This window comes from Dromaius novaehollandiae, chromosome 2 (assembly GCF_036370855.1).
Source record: "Dromaius novaehollandiae isolate bDroNov1 chromosome 2, bDroNov1.hap1, whole genome shotgun sequence".
NCBI classification, from domain to species: Eukaryota; Metazoa; Chordata; class Aves; order Casuariiformes; family Dromaiidae; genus Dromaius; species Dromaius novaehollandiae.
Genome location: NC_088099.1, coordinates 106,294,069 through 106,318,701, shown reverse-complemented (window position 1 = coordinate 106,318,701; position 24,633 = coordinate 106,294,069). Strand labels below are relative to the sequence as shown.

At 38.9% G+C, this 24,633-nt stretch overlaps 1 protein-coding gene across 3 annotated transcripts in view; it reads right to left on the bottom strand.

Annotated features, from left to right (window-relative positions):
- MBP (myelin basic protein) overlaps positions 1-24,633 on the bottom strand; it is a 123,703-nt gene that overhangs the window by 16,757 nt on the left and 82,313 nt on the right. For all 3 annotated transcript variants that reach the window (XM_064507121.1, XM_064507119.1, XM_064507120.1), the window contains exon 4: positions 7,084-7,514. In XM_064507121.1, coding sequence (XP_064363191.1) covers positions 7,084-7,514 — 431 coding nt within the window. The remainder of the gene's footprint in view (positions 1-7,083; positions 7,515-24,633) is intronic.

Here is a 24,633-nt window from a genome sequence, read left to right as displayed (position 1 = left end):
AACAAGATGATAACTATTTGGAAAGCAAAGCTACAGCTTTCAGATGTATGCATCCCTTTATAGCTGTTGACCAGAAAAAGAAGGTGAAGGGGAGAATGTTCCAGCCCTGATCAGAGGTAAAAATGGTGAATAATAATGGTATATAATGCTATATATACACAACAAGCTTATTTCTTAAACACACATTCTATCTCTGAGGTCAATAACACATTACTAACCACCCTCACCCCAAACCCCATCCCCTAAAGCTACTATATCAATTCTCATCTTAGAAGGGATTGCCTAAATTCTCATTCTTTTCTCTATTTAAGGTAAAGAAAATGACTAAACTCTTGTACAGGTTGTATTGTGTTATGTAAAAAACCTATTATTGCCTATATTACCACAGTTTAATGGATGAGCTTAATAGTAAAGACAGTTCATTATTACTATATAGACATTGCATGGTTAATAGTATTTATTCCAAAAAAACAAGCTATCAATCAGAGCTGAAGTTTCCGAGAATGTAGGCAGTAGAAATTGGGGGGGGGGGGGGGGGGGGGGGAGGGGGCAGGGAGAGCCCACCCCAAACCTGAGGCTTGTACAGTTTCCAAGGCATGTGGATTGTACGTTACATCAGAAATGAAAAAGCAGAGGCATAACGAGTGAAAGGCAAAACCAAGCTAGGATCATACTGGGTCTCCAGCAGTAACTGCGTAGTTTCACTAACGTTTTTTTAAATTGCTCTGGCTGAAGTTCAATAAAAACAACTTAAAATGGCAGTGGAGGAGTTTGTATAACTCAAAAATGAAACACGGTAACTTTAAAGTAAAATGAGTAACTGAACACCTCTAAGCGGAGGCCATTTCAGGAACTATGTAAGATATTTTGCATCACAACATAAAAATCAAGCCAGCAACTATCACTAATGATCTGCCATGATGGAAGTACAGAGGTCAGGAAAAAAACATACTAACTTTTGCTGCAGTTTTCTGTTACGCAGTGTTAGTGTTTACCATTATACTATCTCAAAACAACTAAAGAACAGAATCATTAATTTTGGCATCCTAGGATGGAAAGTGCTAAGGATAACTTAGTTCATCATTTGCATGGAATTGAGTTTAATACATATGTGTGAGAACAAAGAAACAATATAATGGATTTTAATAAAAAGTTCCTTATTTGTAAATTTGCCTCATCTTCAGAGAGGAAAGCAAATATAATGAGAAGAAAATTAACATTAGAAAAGCCTTACACTAAACTCTGAACACATTAATTTGATCTTCTGTACATAAGGTTTGGGTTTTTCCTTCCCTTTGCCAACAGAAGGCAATTACACATTAAATGAAGTACATAACTAAGCTCTTGGCTATATCATAGCAAAATCACATCCAGACCTAAACATCAACCATGCTGGGATACCTCGCAGCAGAAAACCAGAGGAGCAGCCAAGACATTACCAGCCCTGACCAGACAGCACCAGAGCTGCCTCCTGCGGCCGTGAACCTGCACCACAGCTACGCCACAGCCTTGTTGGAGCGGGAAGCATCTCGAGGCACCTGTACCTTCAGCAAGCACTACACTGGATCCCCCCTCCAGAGCACCTTAGTGTATCTCTTAAACAGATGATTATTATAATTTACCAACATGACTCAGATTGAAAAACCATACTGCTGGGTTGAAGAATCAATATGATAGCAAAGACTAAAGCAGAAGATACTGTTAGAAATTTAATGAAAAAGGGAAATCGTTCGCTATAGAACGACCAGACACAGTGATCTTTAAAATGTTTCCATTGCCTATCTACTATTTTAGCCTGAACAAACTATGGAGTACATTACTGAATTCAAGATGAAAAACAGTATAAAATACAGTCTATTCAGGTAAGTGCATAGGCTTTTCCTTGCTATCCAGTCACGAACTTCTCTTCAAATTCCCATACGAATCTGGGTGTCCTGACTACTTTGCCCTAGTTCTGAATAAACCTTGCCATCTAAGCATGCACCTGCAGTTAGTCTGGGCACAATGCACTACTATTACTAATACTGTCCCAAAAGCTAGTCCTTGTTCTTCCAAGCATCTCTTGCATTGCATTTAAACTAGTTTGACTTCCAAATTCTTCCTACAATTTGTAACAATTGTTCCAGGCAGTAATTTTCCTGAGAATGCAAGAGTTGATTTGTTCCAGTGCATTAAATAATGTGTTATATGTTAAGTATGAATAACATGTATATGGTTAAACTTGTGTTAAATGTTAAACATTAATTAACTTCTCTGGTGATGTGTGATGCATACCTGTTGATACTTGCTTGTTTTGTACAGATTTTTTTTTTTTAAACAGACAAGCCCGAAGTGGCTTTGAGGCCTGTCTTACAAATTAAATGACATTTAATGAAACTTGCAATTCAGACCTACTGACTCATTTTTAGGTCACTCATCATCCACTACTACCCGCAATGAAAAGAGGCCAGATTCAGCTCACAGTATTGTAAAGGGAGATTTACCAGATTTACCACCAGATTTACCACCTTCAGCTACTTAAAAAAGTCATATCCTCAGAGAAAGCAAGCTTTATTCACTTCTGTCATATACACTGATTTAACTGAATTTTGAGGAATGACAATGATGCTGTATCCCATTAAATACTCTAAATAAGAACAGTCTGTTGCAGGTTCTGTTAATGCATTAAAAAAAAAAATCATTAGTACACCAGTTTTGTGACTTAAACAGTTTAATGAATATATAAACAAAACACATGTAAAGCAAAAGATAAAGACAAAATTGTTGTTACAACCACCATAAGCTACAACAAAAAAAATTTTTTTTACAAGCCTAAGACTTGCACCACAGTTTTTACAAAACAGTGTATCACAAAGCAATACCACTCCCTGAAAACTAAGACTTAAAAATCAAAGATCACATTAGTAGATGATATGCTTAAAGTAAATACTTAATCAAATTAGCACTGATTTAACTACTTTTCAAAGTCTTCATGGCGCTGAATGTACTATATATTAAAGCTTGGACAAAAACCGTGGATAGAGTTCAAGCCCAGAAAGAAAAATAAAATGCATGAATAGTCTGCCAAATATATAGATCTATGTCATTATTTAACAGTGGTTCCTAAACTTTTTGGCTGTGCATGTTTATCACAAACCTCTCTGTAGATCCCTACGACAACATTTGCACAGCCAAAGATATAGCCAAGATTTGCTTCCAAAATGCTGACCCTGAACCACAGCTCTGCTCAATTTGAGCAGTGCTTAGTGAAGTACTCCAGATACCAGGTATCTGCAGGAAAGGGAATCCCTGTGTCCGCCTTCCATATCCCTTGCACACAAACACCTTGTACGTTGGGAAAGAAATACAGGAGCAAGGCTTCGTATAGGCAACACAGGAGAACATTAGAGTTTACATACAAACCTGAAGCAAGATGTAAAAGAAGAGAAATGGTTTTACTAATACAAACTTTAGTCTTTCAGTAAGGAAGCCCTGGCCTATTACCTACTGTCATTCACAACACTCCGGTCTCTTGGATTTATCACACAAATGTAGTTTAAGTTTAGTAAGTTAATACCTAATGTTACATCTGGACATAAAAATTCTTGTTTCGCAATCCAAACTTTAATAAAAAAAAAAATTCATAAACAACAGAATTACAGAAGCATAAACAACTAATTTAGTTGCAGGACTTCTCAAAAAGGAAACAAAATAGCACTCAGTACATACTGAAGTTGAATACAGACTAGTACCTAGGAGGCATAGAGATAGGACCATTTTAACATAAGCTTGCTTATATTCTTCACAATTGTTTAGATATATATTCCATAAAGATTAGAGAGGAAATTATTTATAATTACACTACTGTGTTGCATGAGAAATGCTTTTTAAAATGTCTGTACTGCAGTTTCTTTTTGTCACCCTTTTTAATCTTCTTTAATACAATTAAAACTAAGCTATGTACAACAGTAGCGTTGCCTGGCATATTCTACCTTAAAAAAAAAAATCTTAAAAGTACAAAATTGAACCTGCTTTTGATTGCATTTCAGTTATCAAATCTTCGTGGGGCAGAGGTGGAGGATAATGGCAAATGCATTTGCTGCCCCTTAGAGGAGAAAATATTTCTGTACATTCCAGTACTTCTGTTTTTATTTACTTCCCTGGGCCTCCCCACACGCCCTTCGTTTAACTTCAAGGTTCCCAGATAAGGGAGAACCTGCTCCATGGGAGACAAGGAGGGCACAGAACAGTTACTTCTTTGTTCCTATCCCACCTTTCCTGACACAATAGTGCATATTGTTCATTAATGTACTTTTCAGCCATGCCTGTAAGATGGAAATGCCTCCACACGGAATTTGTGTGTTGTGTTTGAATGTCAGCCCTAAACACGCACAAAGAGCAAGTGTTGCCTTTGCATTCCTGTGCTTGTTGGTGTGGGCAGTTCAGATGTACGTTCCTACTGGGGCATGCGTTGCTTGAAAGAAGAAAAGACTGCAAGAAAGGCAGCTGCAGCATTGCTTTTAAAAAGCCTCAGAACTTAACCACAAACAAGTACCAACAAATAAACAGTACAGCCACAGGAACTTTCCTATTCCAACCCTTTAAAATTCATTCTTCAAGGTGCTTTTTATGGTATCTTTTTTTACCAAAGACCTATTTATGTAGTGGAGTTTGGAAAACTGCCATGGGAACCATATTCTTTTTCAGCTGTTCCATGAATACCTTCACCATGTTCTCTGTCTCTGACACTGTACAAAATTCAGCAAACAACAACTATTTAGGTTTTATGTACAGATAAGACTACTAGCTATCTAGACTTCCTCTTTATACACCCGTATAAATGACACCACAAGCCTTCCTTGATACAAGAAACCAAAAGGCATTGATTCAAAGGCTAAAATAAATAATAGTTGAAACAACTGTCTGTGGCACTTGTTCAGTAATTTCAGCAGTAAAACTCTCCTGTAATAGGTTCCTAGGATATATTTTTGTGTACCAACTTTATCGTTGTGGGAAACAGCGATAGAAATGCTTTGGCACTGGAAGTCAGTGCTAATGTGACTGACTTCTGCCAAGATAACAAAACTTGTCTGTGCTTCCAGCCAAAATCTGCAAGTCAAGACTTTGTAACATTAAAAGCAGTTCTTCTAAAAAAAAAAAAAATTACTTTTGCCAAGTACAAAAATGCTAGAATTGTCTGTAATTCTGTACTGTTTTGCAGACATTTAAGTGCCTCAAAATAACAGTTTGCTGAACAGCAACAGAGTTAAGACAGATGGTATTTTTATCCTCTAGTACATGATTATGCAGAGATCTGTAGAGAATCACAGAGATCATGTTCACACCAAAGGATAAAATACAGAAATTTGTACAACCTGCAACCATTTTTAGTCAGCCTATTAAAAGGTGGTTTTGTTTGTTATTGCTAAGCAAGAATGTACATACCTCTGTATATTCCGTATGCAGAATCTAAATTTTTGGTATCAGTTCCTTGCTGCATATTTTTTGTTGAGGAATACAGTTTATGAATAAAACAGCAAGAGCTGAGCTAGCCAACCAGCTTCCAGAATATAGCACTATTAGGGACAGCCTGCGATATTTGCAAGAACAGAAAGAAAAGTGTTTTTCTCACGGCAACTACTTGTTGCATGTTTTAGCTACTATATGAACATTACATACTTACAGAAACACCTGTTTAACTGCTCGGTGTTTGTAATGAGCATCGTTGTCCCCAGTTTGTAAATGGGAGAAACAAAGATTAAATATACAGCTTGCTTATTATTGGATAAGTAAGTGGCAAAACGCTTCTACAGTTCTGGTCTGAAGGTTCTAGAGTATTTTTCATCCAGTGCTCTTCTATGCATTACCACCACCCTCTGGGGCAGGGCTTTGGGGCAAGTTGTGCTTCCAAGTGCAGAGCTGAGAGCTGTCACTAGCCTGCAAACGTCAGCTAAGTGCAATTCGAACAGCTTTAAACCACAGTCGTGGCACAACGTTCCAGTGCAACACCCGCGATCGCTCGTTCGGGAAGGCTGCAAGTACTAACCTACCCCTGGCAGCATCGCAGGTTAGAACTGGGCAACGGCAGCAAAGGTTGTCACAGATTATTGAAAAATTGGAGCCCAGCCAGCAAGTGTGAGCATTGCTTTTTGCAACACACAAAATTTGAGCAACTACATCAAACTGCGTTTAGATAAAACAAAGTTTTTACAGCCTTACAGGGGTAGTTCCATTCAAATGCTTATGTAGCATGTGAACGCACAAACACAAGACTCAACTTACTATTTATATGGCAAAGGTTGCAAAGAACATATTATGAACTTTGCTGCTCAAAAGCGAACATGTTATCTGCATCCTCACCAAAGGATGCAGGTTAATCGTGGAACATGGAAGAACACAAGTATCCTTTCACTGACAACTTTTAAAAATTCATAATGAAGAAGTGTTTTGCTACACAATTTCTAATATGAAATGTTTTTAAGTAAGTCTTCATTTTCCACCAGAATAAAACAGCTGGGTTATCTTGTATACCTGGCATTCAGGATAGTATCTGCCTATCCATCTCCTCCACACTGCTATCAGCTGACCTTAAAACATACTCCTGTACAAGTAGCCTGAGAATACAGAATCTGGCCATAGTTCTTTTTACTTTTCTAACATCTATTTTCAAGTCTGTTCCTCAGTTAGTGCCAAACTAGCTAGAGACTGTCTTGCATTTAGTGCTTTCATTCAGTTCAGTTTTGCAAATGTTTAAAAACAACGCACAAAAGCAGACTGAAGTTTCTCTAAATGGCACAGCATACAACTGCATATAACGCACCTCATTATATGTTCGTAAAAATGCCTATCGGTAATGTTTCTGGAGCCACCTGGATTTCTGATACTCCTTGTTACTACCCAGAAATAGTTCATGTTTCCCAGATCTATGCTTTTTTGTTTTCAGATTAAAGCCAAGCATTAAATTACACAACTGCGAGTACCCTCCTGCTGGCTAAGTCAACTCTTGCATTATAGTAGTTACACCTTCCTCTTAGTCCCACCCTTCCTTTTTAATTGTACTTTATTTTGCTGTAGCTGTGCAGTTCTCTATTCCTCAGAGCTCACCTTGCCCGAGCCCCTCCGGGGAACGTGTCTTTCACCTCCAAAGAATCTGCCCAGCGAGTCAAGTAGACCCGAGTCTCTGTGCCTTGGCGATCCGTGCCTAGCGTGGTCTGTAGTGCTCGCAGAGGCCATTTTTGATCCGTGCCGGAAGGAGGAGCGTTTTTGTGAAGCCATCAAATCCGAGTTCTCTGAAGCTGCTGCACTGTCCTCTTGGATGGTCTGTAGCTCGTCTGACTCGGAGGGCCGATCTTTGAAGGTGTTGTCCTCTCTGCCTGGGGCATCTCGGGAAAAGAGGCGGATCAAGTGGGGGCGACCGGTTGTGTCAGCTGGGTTGGCCTCCCGCCAGGCATTCTTTGGGTCTGCTGTGCCTTTGGGGTCTGTCACCGCTGGGCTCGTCGTGGAGGTCCCATTGTTCTGGTTCACATCTGCCTCTCCTGCAAACAACAAGGATGAGATATGAATACAGGCCTGTGACAAACAGAGCCCTGCAACAATGCTGCTTTCTCTCCCTTGCCTTGAGTTAGTCATTTCATACAAAACCCGTAATATGTGCGGCTGTAAGGAAACTATGTTCTCGCCCCAACAGCCTTTAAGAACATTAAGCTATCTTGGGACTGGAACGACGATGATGTTCTCACAAAAAAGTTCGCTGTCATTCTAGGTGGTTTTTCAAATTGGAAGTATTTGTAAATAGATTAATACAGTTTATTAGAAGTACAGCTGAGATTCATTTCATTTATGTGGAAGGCTTCCTGATGATAAGGCTTTCGTTACAATGTGCGGACGATTAAAATTCCAATACTTTCCCTCGAGAAAGGGAACTCCTAACTGTGCTCCCCATCCCCCCAAAACCAGGGGGGAAGCGGGGGACAATGTCGAAGGACTGTGCCCTTTCGACTGCATGTTTTCTCTCCATAACACTGGAGCTTTTGTACCTGAGTGTTTTGGCCCGATTTGGAATTCCTCATTCTAGCTTGAAGCAACAATCAATCAAAAAAGGTTTAATGAGGTTGTTGGGCTTTTTTTTTTTTTTTTTTTTTAAACGACTTAAATTGCCCTTGCTTAAAAAAAAAAGAAGTGAAGAGTAATAACTGACATCTCTGCCTGGCCTCACACAAAAGTTTTCCTCATGGATGATCTCCTAATTCTGCGTACAATGCCCCAGCGCTGATCCTGATGGCCTAGTGCAAAACTCTCCGGTTTATCATGGAGTACTTGTGAGAAGGAAAAAAAAAAATCTCAGAAACAGATGAGCACTCAGCCAGAAAAGGCCCCGACGCAGACCTTGTTGCTGTGAGTGAAACGTTTGCTGACTTTTCTACGTTTGGGTTCTAATGTAGAACCCAAGTTCTACACTTTTTTCTACCTGAAAAAAAAAAGAGTTATAGCACATTTAAACCTAAACATGTAGTAGCTCCTTCTTTAAGCAGCAGTTAACCATCTCTATGCTTATGAGAGACTCCAAAGGAAACAGCACCCACTGAGGACTATGTCTTACCTACAAGGAACACTACAAAAGTGTTCAGTAGTCCCCTTCTTGAAAAGCAAGCATCAAATTAAGCACTTCTCACATTCACCCCATGTCAGACAAGATAAAGTTTTTTGAGTTAACAGGGCTTGATGTTACAGAGATACAGTAGCCAGTCATATGCTGCCTTCAGTGTCTTCTGAATACCTTACTAAATCCCAATGTGATTTGGTCCTTGTTGCCATGAGAGGGTAGGACCTGGTAAACACTGTTATGTTTTTGAAGTACTCAAGGCTTAAGCACTTTGCTGATTCACCACAGCAGTTTCAGACTTTATGGCAATCATTTTGCATTGTTTTTCCCACCAGCATGGCATTAAAGAAACCTTTTCTCATTTAGGCTCAGAATTATTCTGAAATAGTTTTATGGACAGCCACACAAGACAGTAATGATGGTTTCTGCAGATATATCCCTAGTGTTTGACAGGTTACAATTTGTTGTAGTCAGTCAATCAGCTACAATTCTACACAGCTTTTCATATAAAAAGATACTATGCAATTCAATTGTGCAACTTCAAACACTACCTAGACAACGATGGGGAACTTCAAGAAAATCCTCTTTGGTTATAAAGTCTGAATGTATTTTTCAGGAATACAATTCTATTTAACCACTGCTAATTGTCACTTAAGACCACATCAATTGGGAAAATGAAAGTATTTGCTGACAACTCTGGGATTTTTGGTTTTCCTGGGGAGAGCAGATTTAAAAAAAAAAAAAAAAAAAAAAAAAAAAAAAAAAAAAAAGGTGCTTTCAAACTTACTAGAAACTATTAAATCCCCCAAACAGTTTTCTTGATGGAATGAAATAGAAAGTAACATTGATATATGGCACTTTCTGAAACTGCAAAACATTTTAAGCAGAAGCTATAAGGCTGGATTCTATACCATAATAGAAATTCATTCAAGGAGAGAAAAAAAACCAAAACAAAAGAGCTATTGTATTTAATTAAATGCATTAACAAAACACCAGAGCATCTGCATACTAATATTTTTTACAACAGTTGAGCTTTGTGTCACTGAATACGGTTATTTGTAAGCAACAAAGAAGGGTATTTGTGCCACAAAAGTAGCTTCTCCCAATGCATATGCAGTGAGCTATAAAGTATAAATCTTTTGTGTATGCTCTATTTTAGTAAAAAAAAAAAGAAAAGAAAAGAAAAAAACCATGCATTTACGTTTTCCTCCAAATTTTCTGCACTGTCTTCTCTAGTTTTTAAAAATATATGGCAAAGAAACATGGTTCATATTTGAGCTAACTAATCAAGTCTTCACATGCATTTTGAGAAACAGATGATTTTAATAATGCCTTAAGAATACCCAGAATAGGTCATGTAAACATGTTTGTTCACTTAGAAACAAATATTTTGATTTCTTATTTTAAAGGAACAGCCTGTTGTGAGTACAGTGCCTATGGTACTGATTCCCTTTTTTATTTCTCCCTGCTAGATGAAGCTTTGCTTTGAAAAGGCTACATAACACTTAACCAGAAGAGTTATCCTTCCTGCAGTGCATCAGTCGCTGCCCAGCGACGAAGAGGGCTTCAGGCATTTTTTTAAATCTTCTTGTGAAATGGGTTAATTTTAAGTATAAGTACAGCAGAACACATTGCCATAGGCGTTATCAGAAGGCTACCACAGCATATACTTGTCTGTTTACAGTTAAGTGAATAAAGTCATTGGAAGAGTATTTGTGCAAGGGAGCCACATGCCAAGCAGGGGTTTGGTCCTCGCCAGGAGCGGCCAAGCGCGAGGAGCGCTCAGGGGCAATGCCCTGTCCCCCTTGCCCTCAAGCGACACAGCTCTCCAGCCTGCTGCTGGCACAGATTCCCCTGTGCACGTCGGTCACAGAGTGAAGGAGCCACTTGCTCCTGCATCCATGGTGACTCCCCCAAAGAAGAAATAAGGACGGACCAAAATGTCTGAACAGTTTTTTAAGGAGACAAAACTAACAGAAATCGTAAAAGAGCTTTTAATCCAGCGGGAATAAAAACAGCCACCGTTGTTGCCTTTAAGAGGGGTTAGGCCACATTAGTATACTTCTCAAAACCCCTTTGTCTTAGTGCTTGGTTTGACATTAATAGTTGACCCTGTTCCTTGAGAAGCAAAATAAAGCTCTTTCTTACATAAGCCTCAAATTGGCTGGGACCATTCAGCCCCTGTGGTTCAAAGTGAAACTCCTGTCAAGCCTCATGGAGAGCTGTTTTATACAAAGCACAATCTCTGACGGCAATTCTTTGGAAAGAAATATGCTCCCTTTTGGGTCACTTGGTAGAGCTGCTCTACGGTTTTCCCTCCTTGTGTGTATACAAGTCTGTAGTCTTCTTCCATATAGCTCAAACACTGCTTTCCAGCTGTCTGCTAAGCACTCTAACATTTTAAGTAAAAAAAATCTGAGGTTTTTTGGATGCAGGATTACAATTTTTTTTTTGATCTGCCTCCACCCCTTTCTAGTCTTGCTTTCTTGCAGCTACTTGTAATTCCTCTACACCACAGCTCCCATGCTTATTGCTGCTTCCTCTACAAATGCTCTGAAATAAATGAGGAAAACACAGCTGATAAAACCTGAAGCGTACTCCCTTACTTCGGATTCTCAAGAGAAACTTAGTTCAACAGCTACAGCATACTGAAAATAGTGACTGTAATGATATATGGTAGCAGCTTTAAAATTTGCATGAAACCCTAATGATTAAGTACTATTTCCTAGTTATAAACACCATAAGTAGGTTAACTAAATTTTTAAGACTACAAATATTTTAATAGACTGTATAGTAACTATGGCTGTTACTGATTACTAATTTCCTTTTTGTTGTCCCTTTTTTCTCAGGATATGAACATGAAAAAAATTGTCTCAATTTCAGGGACCATTTTTAGATAAACCTTTTATTTTCATTTTCTAACTGAAATAAGTAAAGTGATGCTCTTCAGTGTATGAAACTGGCATTTGTCCCTTACTATTTAACATGATGAATTTCTCTTGTCAACTGGATAGTCAAATATAATGCAGTACAGTTCTCATAATTCTGATGCAACTGCATTTCAGTATGTTACTGAAATACTGTTACTAAAATATTATTAAGCGTGACATCTAGGATTTTGCACTGACTTACCTGTATTTAGTCATCTGAACAGCAGAAGGTTGCACTTGACACCTAAAAATCGCGCAGCCTTCGTAATACCTAAGATTTCAGTATCTTCAGTAAGCTGCAGTAGTAAGCTGTACACACAGTGTAGTAGTAATAGTCTGCCTTGCATTACTTTAAGAGGCTGAAAACATACTATTCTGGAAAATGGGGCTTTTAGTAACACTCCTGGTAATATCAGGACATTTGGAAAGAATGAAAGGATAGAAAAAAACAAGTCTAGGATCACTACATATGGGCTGCAGCTGAGGCTCACTAGGTTCAAACTGCTTTAAGATAATAGTGTTTCTCCACATTTTGTCTTCTCTTTTTAGACAGTTAAGTTTTTTAGAAGAAGGAACTTCAGGAATTACATAGCAGCAAGTGTTGCATGAAGCTCCACAGGGGGCCCTTCATTCGTGGGTTTAGATACTATCATGAAGTCACATAATTTCATTTTTTCCTTCAATATCACACACTTCTCTTCAAACTCTGAAGTTCTTGAGCAGCTGAGACAATGGAGCTTTGTGCATGCATGTAAATGAGGAGTTTGAACACGAAGCAATAATTATACACAATGATATACTATGAAAGCCAGGATCAAATAAAAACCAGGCCAATTCAACCCTTAATTTCCCTGGAAATAGGATTCAACTATCTGCTGATCAGCAGCATCAAGTATCAAAGGCAAGTGCAGCAATAACTCTTTACGCTGTGGACTGGTGTAGGTCACCCATCAGAAATAACAAGGTCAGTGGTGGCTCCTCACCAGAGCTCTCCTCCCAGAGATGGCGCAGAGAAGCGCTGCCCCAGCCAACACCTCCGCATGCAGGGGGAGCACCCGGCGAGCTGGCCAGCACGCCTGGGGAGAGGGGGAGAGAGATGAGGTGCAGACCAGTAACTGGTGCAGTGTAAGGTTCAGCCAACAAGGCTGCAGATGCCTTGGTCTAAGCAAATCCAGGAGTTACCAATCAAAATCCTTGAGGAGGTTTTGCTTCCTCCCATGAGTATCAATTAAAGAACTAGGTACAATCTAGCTCCGGATTTTGGACTTTGCTGCAATGCATCTCACAGCAGGACAGAGGAGTGTCTGCAGCATTTAGGCTTCACTAAATAAATATTTGGGGAGAGGGAGAAAAGAATTATGTTTGCGTTGTTAAATTTAAGCTGCAAAACTGGATTTATCATCCTCGTTGTACTAACATACTACAGACAAAAACTGGCTCTCAGCCTAACTTCACTAATGTGGTTAGAAGGCAATATGCCATCAGACATTTTACTTCACAGATCTAATTACCGGTTCTGTCTGATGCCTGTCAAATTGTAGAAAATCAATTTTAAAAAATAATTCTGTTTGAAATAGATTGCATGCAGCATATTTATGAAACAGTTGGTCATAGCTATCTGACAACAACTTGAACTGATCTGTTGGTGTGTTTAGCCATTACTCAAATATTTTTCCATTTCCCAGCCAAATGAATGCAGAGAAAAATGCCAGTAGGCCTCATTATACAACTTCACATGAGTATAACTTTCCTGTTGTTAGTCAAGAGACCACTTCCATTGCAGCTATCTTGCCTACCTCCATCCCTGCCACTTTTAAGAAATAAATTCTATCCAAAGGTAAATTTTGAGGATAAATTAAGTTAGAAACATTTGAAATATTCAGCATAAGGACAGAATAAAATGGCTCAAGTCTTTTATAATTGTTTCTTTTTAAAACTTTGATATCAATGCCCGTGCTGTTTTCAACATGTAGTACTTTCAAATAATGTTTGCAAATTATTTATTTAAGTATCCCCTACCTTACAATAAGCTGAATGTACCTTGAATTTTATGTGCAGCCAGTATATTTTAATAGGATATAAGCTTTACATTATTTCCAAAGTGAAGTTTAGTTGGCTATGGACAGTATCATGCTAGCTGATTGCATCAGGCCCTCAAAGACCTCTCTGTAGCTTCAATGGAGCTTTGTAGCACCGGAGGAATGCTTGCCTGCACAGGAGACTCAGCTTTTCCTATGGGCCACAGGTCAAACTGCAGACCAAACCCCCACAAAAATAAGGAACCATCTGCTAAGTGTAAGATGCCTTCCTCTGACTTTCCTCCCTCACTGTATACATCAGACACTATGAAGCACATATGGATCTGAACAAACAAGCAAAAAGTGACGAAGGAGCCAATTCTCCATTCCATCAGTCTAATACACTTCTATATTAATCTGATGAAGCGGTGAATAATGGGTCCAATTTGGCAGGATTTTCCTTATAATATAGCCAAACTACTAAAACCAGAATAAGGAGTGCCAAAGAAAAACCCTGACCCAGTACAGGTCCATAATTATTTGTGCTACTAGCAGAGACTTATTTACTTCCATGGAGCCAAGTTGAATAAAAAAAACAAGTTTAATTCTGTGCTACATCTTGTGTTATTAGAGGTCATTGGAGAAGCCTGCTGAAAAGAATTTTACTACTGTTGATAAAGGCACAACACATTTTTAGTGTTGATAAAGGCACAACACATTTTTAGAGCTGACATTTAGATCGCATTGCTGTGGCCGTGAGGAATGAAACTTTCATTTAAAATTTCACAAGGAAAAAGCACCTGACAAACGCTGCTGTCCCCTGCGTGCTTGACGGTTTATGGAACACCAGATTTTAGCTGTTCTATACATGCAATATTATGTCATCTCGGAGCCACTGCTAGACTCAAAACTTACAGATCAAATATCATCTATCAACCTTCCCTACTATCTAAATGTTAGTGTGGTCGCTTTCTGACCCATGAAACATCTCAGCTCTCCACATCTCTCTGGCCTTCGTCCTCCAGAGACTTGCTGCTGCAGAAAAGCAGAAGCTGCCTTGCAGCACAAAAATACAAAAAATATTTGGGGCGGGGGGAGCTGTGGGGGAAGTGCCAGTTCACATCCTATTATGCAAATACCTACCTGTCTTTGCAGATGTGCCAGGAGAAAAGAGCAACTGTATGTCCATATCATTTATGTTCATATTGTGAAGGAAATAAGCACTACATTCACTCAAGCAGAATAGGAGGCGTTATGTACACTGAAAAATATATATAAAGTAGAAAGCTAAGCTGTAGAAAAAAAATCAAATTGCACAGGAGAATGACATCCAGGAATTCTTTCATAAGCTGCCAAGAACAGATACTAATTACAATACTATGAAAAAAAAAAGTGTAGGTCCTCTCACTTCAGTTCTGATAGTAATTTGAAATGTATTCCAGATCTGCAAAAACCCTGGAATATTTGACATACTTTGGCATGACTTCATAACTGGTTGTTTTACTAGCTAAGACACTTAGTAAAATCTTCCTCAAAATGATTAGCAACCTTCTTTCCAAGGGCCAGTCAAGGAAAAACCTACTGGCTGCCACAGGTGTCTGCCCGCGTTCTGACATGGAGAGAGAAAAGAAAGGAAAAGAAGCAGCCAAAAAAAAAAAGCTTGCAAGCTCACTCAACAGTTTCTTCTCACTTCCTTAAGTATGGATGTCACTGCACAAGAGTGGGTGTGACTGTGATCCTGAGATGTGCCATTTTTCAGGACTCCCCTCACTACCAGATTAAACAGATTAAACCTGATTCCCAGAGTTCATGAAGTAAAATTTGAAAAACCTCCTGGTGAAGTAGTGTCTCCTGAAGGCCACCAGTACTGCAGAGGTAGTCTGCCAGAAACACAGTTACTGCCACTGTCGATCTGCTTAAGAACAATCAAAACCAGCAACTCCATACAGCAAGCCACAAAATAATGAAAAATCAAAAGCTCAGCATTAGAGCAAAAAAAGGCGAAGAAATAATTAGATAAGACTCTCCTATCTCCAAGAAAAGTTATCTAGGGGAACTACTTCCTTCCTGAATATTTAAGGTCAGCATCTTTATCTTGTTTCAAAGACTGGTTCCTCTATCTGTAGGTAACAAATTGAAGAGGTAACACAGCCAGGACCATCTGTCTAATTTTGTATCAGTTCATTTAAAAACACAACACTGCCTATGAAAGAAAACAAAAGCCTTCCATATTCTGTAAAAACAGACCTGTTTTTACAAGTTTTGATATTCTGTTTTAGTATGCTGTAAATACTGAACTTGTATGCAGCTATATCTCATTTTGCTGCTCCTGGTCTTCTAATACAAAATTCAAGAGTTGAGGGTTTGCAGCTTGGGGACAAGAAAGGACTTTTATGTTTTACTTCATCGGATTTCTATTTGTTTTCTCTTCCACAAAAAATGTAATGTTTATCTGCCAAGTTTTGAACTGTCTCCCTTTCTTCCGGAAATTATGAAAAATATGTCAAAAACACATTTTATTTTTAAAGCACTGGCCTATTCCAGGCATTGTCTGTACAAACAGTACCAGTTTGCATGAGTTCTGCAGAATCTGCTTAGAGTAAATACTCATTCTTTTCTTTCAACACAGCAACAGTTCTTCCAAGGTGATATTTATACTGAGACAAACTGCAAACTTATATGCAATGTGTCTCAAATTACGTTATTTCAGAGCAAGTATCACGAGTCTGATCTGCTTTTCCGTCTATTTCATTTACCCGGACCCAATGCTAAAAGCTGGATGTAATCATATACCGGCCTATACATACTGCACCATAACAGACGATGTTGAAACTTAAAACCAGAGGTACAACAGGGGATTTTCTTTAAAGTTGGTTTAACAACTAAACAAACAAAAGTCATGCTGACACCACATTCCTCATGCAAGGAATTAGCTGGCGGCAGGGAGGGAAGTTGCATGTTATCTGTGGAGATTCAGCCACTGAGCTGAATTCCTTCCCCTTGCCCTGTTCTAGTTGTGTCAGATAGTGCAGCCTATATATATATTGCTAAAATTCAGTAATGCATCTTTGTAAGAAATTACCAGTTATTCCAATTGTAAGAAGCCTTGCAGAAAAGTCTTCTATCCAGCCAAGTTATCTATGCTTTTACATACCTGCATTGAGCATTACATGTAAACGAAGCTACCTATTTGGGATTACCTGGCACAAACCACATGAAAAAGAAAATTATGCTAGACTTTCTCATTTGCCTCATGGCTATATGGAAATGTGGTAGGCTTGAGCATATTTAAGTATAGAAACATGCAAGTAAAAATAGTCAAAAAAGTTAAAAATATTTTATGTGGGGAAATTAATTTCGATATGAATACTGTAATTAAAGCCATTTCACTGCAGTAGCTGCCTTGTGCTCTGCATGTTTTCACAGCTGGTCACTTCGTTCTCGCTGCCACGGAGTTACAATGAAGAGATGAAACGAAGCCCACACGGTGGCCTACCACTGCGAAGGAATGCAGCAGTGTGGGCCTGGCTTGCGGCCTCTTGCTCTTGTTTTCTAGAAATCCCGGCATTGCCTCCGTTTGCTTAGGGTTACAAAGGCGAGCACAGAAAACAAAAAAGCCTGTGGCTGAAACCAGTGGGACTTGCTATGGCAGAAATTTGGAATCTATGAAAAGCATGTGGCAATTCTCCATATAACCCGCAGAGAGGTTTTTTTTAAAAAACTTAAACAACAGAATTTTAGCCACCCACCTATTCAAAGAAAAATGTTCCTTTGTGTTACCAAAATATATAGGTTTGTTTTAACCTTAAGTATCTCGGAAAGAATCCTCCCACAGTAAAGTGAGCTGGGGCATCACTGGTAACAAAAACAATTTCATGTGCTTGAAGTGGAGAAACTAAATCACCTGGCTGAACCATTAGCATTTGTTTTCTTTAAAAATTGTCAACTGACTAGTATTAAACAAAGATTGCTTGATTTTTCATCTTCTCTGCTATTGTCATGCTGAGCCTGAATAATTGCTGGGTTGCAAAACTTGTCCGTGTCGGAAGAAAATAAAAGTAATAGCACAACATTATTAGTGCTTAAATCAAATTTTGCAACAACACACTATTTTTTTTATTTTCCTTAGCAGTTATGGTTTTCTGAAAACTAACCAATTTCTGTCAATGCAACTGAATATACAACAATATATTTTGATTTCTTTTGTAGCACCAAAGGGAAACGGAGCCTTAAAATCAGCAGAGAACAAATTTTGGTGAAATGGGTGATGTAGCGACCGTGACTGAGCCAGCTGGTTCAAAATAAGTCATTCAAAGCGTGATGAGCAGCATGAAAAAACAGCTGTAGAATATATGCTCTTAAGAACCATAGTGCAGTAGCTCGAGAAAAGTGCTTGATAACATTACTATTTTTTTTTGAACAGAGGTCAAATCTGTGTGGTAAATTATAAATTGTAGAATAAAATACAGCTAAAACATGTTAACCAAATATGCTAACTTTAAGAAGAAATATCTGGATTATGACCATATGAAAACCACTTATAACATGAGGCCATAAACCCTTATTCATATAAACAGCTTTAGTCCTACAGAGTAAAACTGTTATGTGTGTTAAGTTTTCCCAAGACCAACTACCTAAAACTTACCAACAGAACACTTAGAAGAGTGTAATGTAAAGTACTGCATATGGTTAAACCTTCACAGGTTAAAAAAGAAAATATGATGCCTCTCGCTCCTCCAAAATACTGCACTGATTTATTGTTTTGGTGGCATCACTTTAAAGTCTAAATTCCAAAAGTGCTTTACATGGAGCAGACCCAGGGAAAAAAAAAAATCACAGTAATGTTACTGCTCAGATCTACAGAGAATAGCACGCAACACGTTGTGTATTTGGTAGCTATAAATTATTTGCAGGATGCCTTAGTCACTATGCTTCAAATCTTCATCCATACTTCAGGCATACCATGCTGTATCTGTGGTTTTCTGCATTTTCACCGTTGATGTATTTTAAACTGAAGCTTTAATCAGTAAGTCCACTTGGTCCTAGAGAATCACGGTCACTATGAAATCCGCACTGCAGGGAGCTGCTTTGTCTGTAGTCCGTAGAAGATTTTATTCCAGAAAAGTCCGAGAGACACAGCAGTGCCATAAATGATATTCAGATTATGAAATACTTATTTGCCAGGATTTCTATAAATATTTGAAATGTTGAGGCACAAATGAGCCCGTAGTCCAATTTACGTGGTGTTAGGCCCCTGCTCACACAAAGCAAAAGGAAAGTTCTAGCTACATGGAAGCTGACGAAAAAGATACTCAGCATCTTTTAAGAGCCAAAAAGGGACTGTGGAGATGTTCAGAATTGTTCTGACTGTAGAGACTTGCAATTTAGGCAATTCCACAACTGTTAGATAGTGTATTGGTCTCACATTAGCTTCACTTTGGAATCAAATTTTCACCTTGTATCTGTGGTGAAAGGATGGAGGAGCAAAAGACAGCAGGATTTTCTTCCAATTCATTTTTGAAAAGTAATCAGACACCAAAAACTAGCTATTCACATCCTGGAAACTAATGGAAACTAGGAGAAGTCTAAGAAGATTTCTTAAGTTTTAAGCTTTGCTTTTCCTTCTTCTATTTAAAACACTATCGTCAAAGTGATGATAAACTTATCTTCCATGATAAGCTCTTGCCTGGCCTGCTGTCCATCCTAGGCAGAGCCCCACGCATTCCTGCGGCGCTCTATCATCAACACAGCCAAACCTCAGCTCCTGCTAAGTGCTGAAAACCCCATTCTGCTTAAAAGATAAGCAGCTAACTGCAAATTTTGAAAATACAACAAACACTTCACAGATGTGTTACTTCAAGGGTGTTCAGTGTTTCAGTTTTTGGAAGCTTGACAATGTTTACTCAGTATATATTCATATTATTGGGCTTCAAGAGAAGAAAATCATCATTCTGAGCTTTGAAGACAAACACAAAAGCCAGGTTACTCAACTGACAGACAAATTCCACATGCTGTTTCCAACGTCACGTACTGAACCCCCACGCACACCTGAGTGAATTTATGACATGGATGCTGCCGGAGCACATAATCCCTTGGCCTACATTTGGTTGGTCTCACAGTTGAAAATCTTTCTCCAGATATCGATATCACAACCCTGAGGGGGTATAAGGAGCACAGCACCCGACGACGTTGTATCCTATTGACTATTGTAAAGCGAAGGAACAGGATTTTTGCCATCATGCTTGATCCTGCTTGTCTAAATAGCTTTGTTTGGAAGCTGCATAATGAACTATGTCAGCAGAGATCTAGGAACAGAAGCTTATTTAACTGCTGTGGCAGAATAAGCAGAGGGTATGAAAATACTGCAAAATATGAAATTAACAGAGGGCATTGTTAAAATATTAGCCAGAATAGTAGTTTTAAGGCTTTCACATTTTTATAACCTATACACATAAAAAAAAGAAGTAGTTTGGATCATATAACAATAGCAAACTCTTCAGAGCTTTCTTACCTTTTAGTTCAGTATACAAATTTAAGATTTCCCCAGTAATGAAATTTAGTATCCACAGAAACACTTTTCAGAAAGCAATTCTAATATATGCTTGAACAACTGATACTGGATTTCACTGTCTGCCTGCCTGGGAAAAAGATACATTATAAGGAAACACTATCTCCCAAATTTATCATAGGGTTTACAGCAGGCAGTATCTTCTTTATAGTAGCCTTAAGTGCAGTCCTAAAACCAGAATAAAGAGTACTTGAAACCAAGCAGGAAGTTCCAGCAAATGCAACAACGAATACAAAGGACTAAAACAGTCTGAACTGAGTAAATTGGCACAAGGTCTTACACAGCAGAGAAATTATTCCACAGGAAGAATCTAAAATAGCAGCAGACAGCTGGGAATGAAATATTTGAAATAAAAATACCACAAAGAGAGAGATGAGCAGTTGTTTTGATGACTAAAAGGTTAAAGAGAAACACGAACTCAAACATTCAGAGCTGAATACTAATGAACTTATTTATCCTTCAAGCAATTCTGAGCATTCACAAGGGAGTCAAGAAACATATTACAGAAGGTAGCATGGAAATACTGTAGAATTGATGATGAATCACAGAATCCACAGTGTAAAAGTGTCTAGATTTAAGTCTTCCCAGCCTGAAGGAAAGTACAGCATTTGCTTTTCAAATTCGTCACGCCATCTTGCTGCTCACCCGTATCAAGCAGTCTCTCCCTGTTCTGCCCCCCACATCACTTGCCTGTCCTTCCTCCCACCTCCTCCTCACTACACTCCAGGTCGAAACCTGCTGTCCAAACCTCTCTGCCGTGCAGCCTATGCCATGTCCACAAAACCCACCTACGCAAAAATCTTGATCCCTTACCATACCGCTGGAGACTTTAGCAGACTTCTGGACAAAACTCCAAATTCATCTACAAAGTAGGGTAGCAAAGCCCACCTGCTCAATTCCAGTCACAGTTGTACTCAGTGAACAGAATTACAGAGTAAAATGCTACCTCTCCTTTTACTGTCTAATGCTTAAAAACCATGTGTACCTTAGGTACTAGAAGCTACCACGACATATTTAAATTCAACAGGTTCCCACTCTGAAAACAAATGTCACATGGCTTTTTCCAGTTTCTCAAACCCTTCTTCTGCTCTGGATTATTAACCTTTCTCTACATTAAGTCAGAGCCTTTAGAGTCATTTCACATAAAGTTTTCCAATAATATTCCACCAGTCCAGCTGTCTCTAATACTCTGCAACTCTGCTAATAGAGCACTGCCAGATCATCGTCTCACTACAGGGATCTTATCAACTCTTAACTATTGCTACCAGTTGGTAGTACAGATTGATCACATTTTGAAACTTTGTCTTTTCTGCACTGCAAGAAGAAATAGCTCATTTTTTATCCCTTCCAGAGGATTTAAGTGGCTGCACCAACACATGAAGATCATACAGTGATGCCTCCTCCACGTCTGCTGCTCTGGTAGTGCATGAAAGGAAAACAAAGCCTTTCTATACTGCCTGGGCTGGCAAAATCAAAGTAGAGATTTACAAAGCAGCACCACAGATTGGTACCATCTGCACAATGTGAAATCTCACAGTTCTTAAAGGTATACTTAAATGAACTTTTCTAGACCGAGAGTAAGTTTGCTCTGCCCATGCATCAGTCCAAAGTCACCTCCTTTGGCATGCTCTTTAGGCCAACTGAAAGCTGTACAGCTTCTCTAAGCCGTGAGATAAGTGGTTCAATTTGAAGAGATCCTGACAGTTAGCTGAAGCTGGCACTTGCTAATATGGCTATCTGCAAGCAAAATAAAACGTAGGCAAGATCCAAGTCCTGCTGCATGCCTAAACTGGATAAAAGTGGTGGTGCATGGACCCACTGCAGGTTCTTTCCATGGATTAATTTCCAGCACACAGCACAGGCAATAACGCCTCATTTCCCCCCCAGCAGATCAAAGTAAAAATGGGAATTTAGCACACAGGTAGTCAGGGGTTTGTTACTCTTCACTTTGTAAGTACAGCTCAGCTATTGTTCTGTGTTAGAAATAATTGTAACTCTAGTTACAATAATAACTCTAGTGTGTGACAGATCTCTTTTATGCTGTAAATTCTGTTAGCAAGGACAGCACACTTGGATATCAGACTTTTTATATGCATTTATACTTTTTGCATACTAATAGGGAACACAAAAATAAAAATTCTCTACATCTCTCACCTTCCCTTCCCGCTGTGTTATTTTTGCTCATTTCAAGGTCTTCTGATGTCAACTCTGCTTGCAGAAATAATACCCACATTTCACCGTACAACAGTACTTTATCCTGATATCAAACCTTTTTCCATACACATGTAGATAATGTCCAATCTCTTCTCATGCTTACCAATATACTACAGACCAACTTGATTATAACACATGCCACAGGCTGTCACAAACCAATCTTTCTACTAATCCTTCAGTGATCTTCAGTACAGCAGCAGATTTACTTAGGTTTTTTTTAATCTGACGATTGTTTTGCCTAAAACATCTAAAATAAGATCTTCCACAAATATCTGTGTTTGCTGAATTCCCATATATAAATGCACACACAAGGAAATTTTGCTTTAATAAAATCAATTTAATTGATCGAATTCCTTCCTGCAAGCTGACAATTGTAAATATTTATTTTAGATAAAAATTGCAATAAGAAAACTCACATATATGTGGTTCTCCCTTTCTGTAACATGACACCTTTCCAGCCTCCAAGAAGTCCTAAAAGCTTCCAATCGCCATTTTTTCAGGTTATTTTATCTTTGAAACATTTTTTTAGAGCCTTAATCCTGTTTTAACCCTCCCCAGAATGCACAGAGAACAGCTTCAGGTTATATATACATGTATTAAAACCAGTTGAGGCACATTTAAGATAAAGAAAAACAGTAACGTTTTTGTTGTGGCAAAAGACAATGGTGGTAGCGTCTATTACCATCCCCATCAATGCAGCCAGAAAAGTCTACCAAACTGAAGAAAAAATTCTCCGTGAAATCATTACAGCACAGTCACAGGGAAACAGTTTCTTTAAATCAAAGTCACACTAGGAGAAATAAATCACATCCCTGGAAAAACCTGAATCCTGTAATTTGGGACTCTGAATTCTCAGCTGATGAAAACACAAGGTAATGGCACCCTGGAGTGCATCCAGCGAGCCCAAAGAGCGCTGTGGCACTGTGGGAGTACCGGCCTCTCTTGGACAAAAAGCTATCAGAAATTATGCAACTCATCAGATAATATATACCTAGCGTTTCTGTTGGATTTTAGCTGAAGTTGTAAGATACAGTATGCTCCTAGTCAGAAGATATCCAGGAAATTATTAGGAAATCCCAAAGCTGTTTAAGTAAATCTAGACACACAATCAAAGTTCATTCCTTCCTCTGAACTAACCATCTGCCAGAACAGGCTTTCAGATTTCTGCGTATTTTAGTATCTAACCGCAGCTATCTAAAGTCTTCAGAAGCTCCATCCCACTCTTCACCACTACAAGCCACGTTATATTAAATATATTAATAAACTTGTTCTCATGTACTGTACACAGGAGGAGGCCATGTTAGACATATCTTCTATCATTGATACTAGTTATAAAAAACAAGAGTTTAAAAAAAAATACATTTTTCCCCCCTGCTGAACACTTGTGAGCTGTAGCATAGTTCTGAATGTGACTCAATGCTATACGAAGAACAATGGTGACAAACTGTATAAAACAGCGGCAGTGATCGATGGTACTTTACACAATATCTGCTTTTCAGTAGCAGCATTCTAAGAGTGAAAAAACTGCTTGCACAGTACCAAGCCTTGTACCAGTTCGTGGGAGTTACTGCTATTAAAAAAAAAAAAAAGAAGAAGAAGAAAGAAAGAAAAAAAGAATCCACAAACTTTCTTTTGCTGAGTGAGTATAAAGTCACTTTTTATGTGATGTAAAAACACGTTCTACCTAAAGAAATGCTAGTTTTGAAGACTTAAATGGAAAACAGGAAGACAGAGCTACATATTATCTGAAATATTTTTAGACAGAATAAATGTTACGTACACTTTTTTACCAAGTGTACATTAGGTATGTGCCTCCCAACCCGCCCCAAGAGCACAAGAGAGAGGAAAACCACCACTTCTGGGATAACTTGTGAGGAGCTTTGAGAGCCCCAGGTGCCCCCAAAGGAGCGCCACCAAGCAGCACACTCCGCGATCCCAGACGCCCTCCAGCCCCGCAGACGGGCCGCGGGCAGAGCCACGCGGACTCGCAGCTCCCACCCCTGCAAGTGCCTCACTGCTGTGATAACCCCGGGCACGTAGCTTTCAGATGGCAATGACTGTAACCAACAGCTCTAAACGACGCTGTATTTAGGTATGCGTGGCAAGAAACGGGTGCACGTCTGTCTGTGCAAAAGCACAAGCCCCCGCGCATTACTGAAATAAGCGGAGACAACTGTTTTTGCCTCAGTTTTCGCAGGTGGAAGCTTTCATTTTTCTACCTCATGGGGAACTGCACCGGCAACTCATGAATGCATATGAAATGCTCTGTAGACAGAAAATGGCTGTATTAGTGATACCTCTGAGAATAAAAGGTCAGTTGTT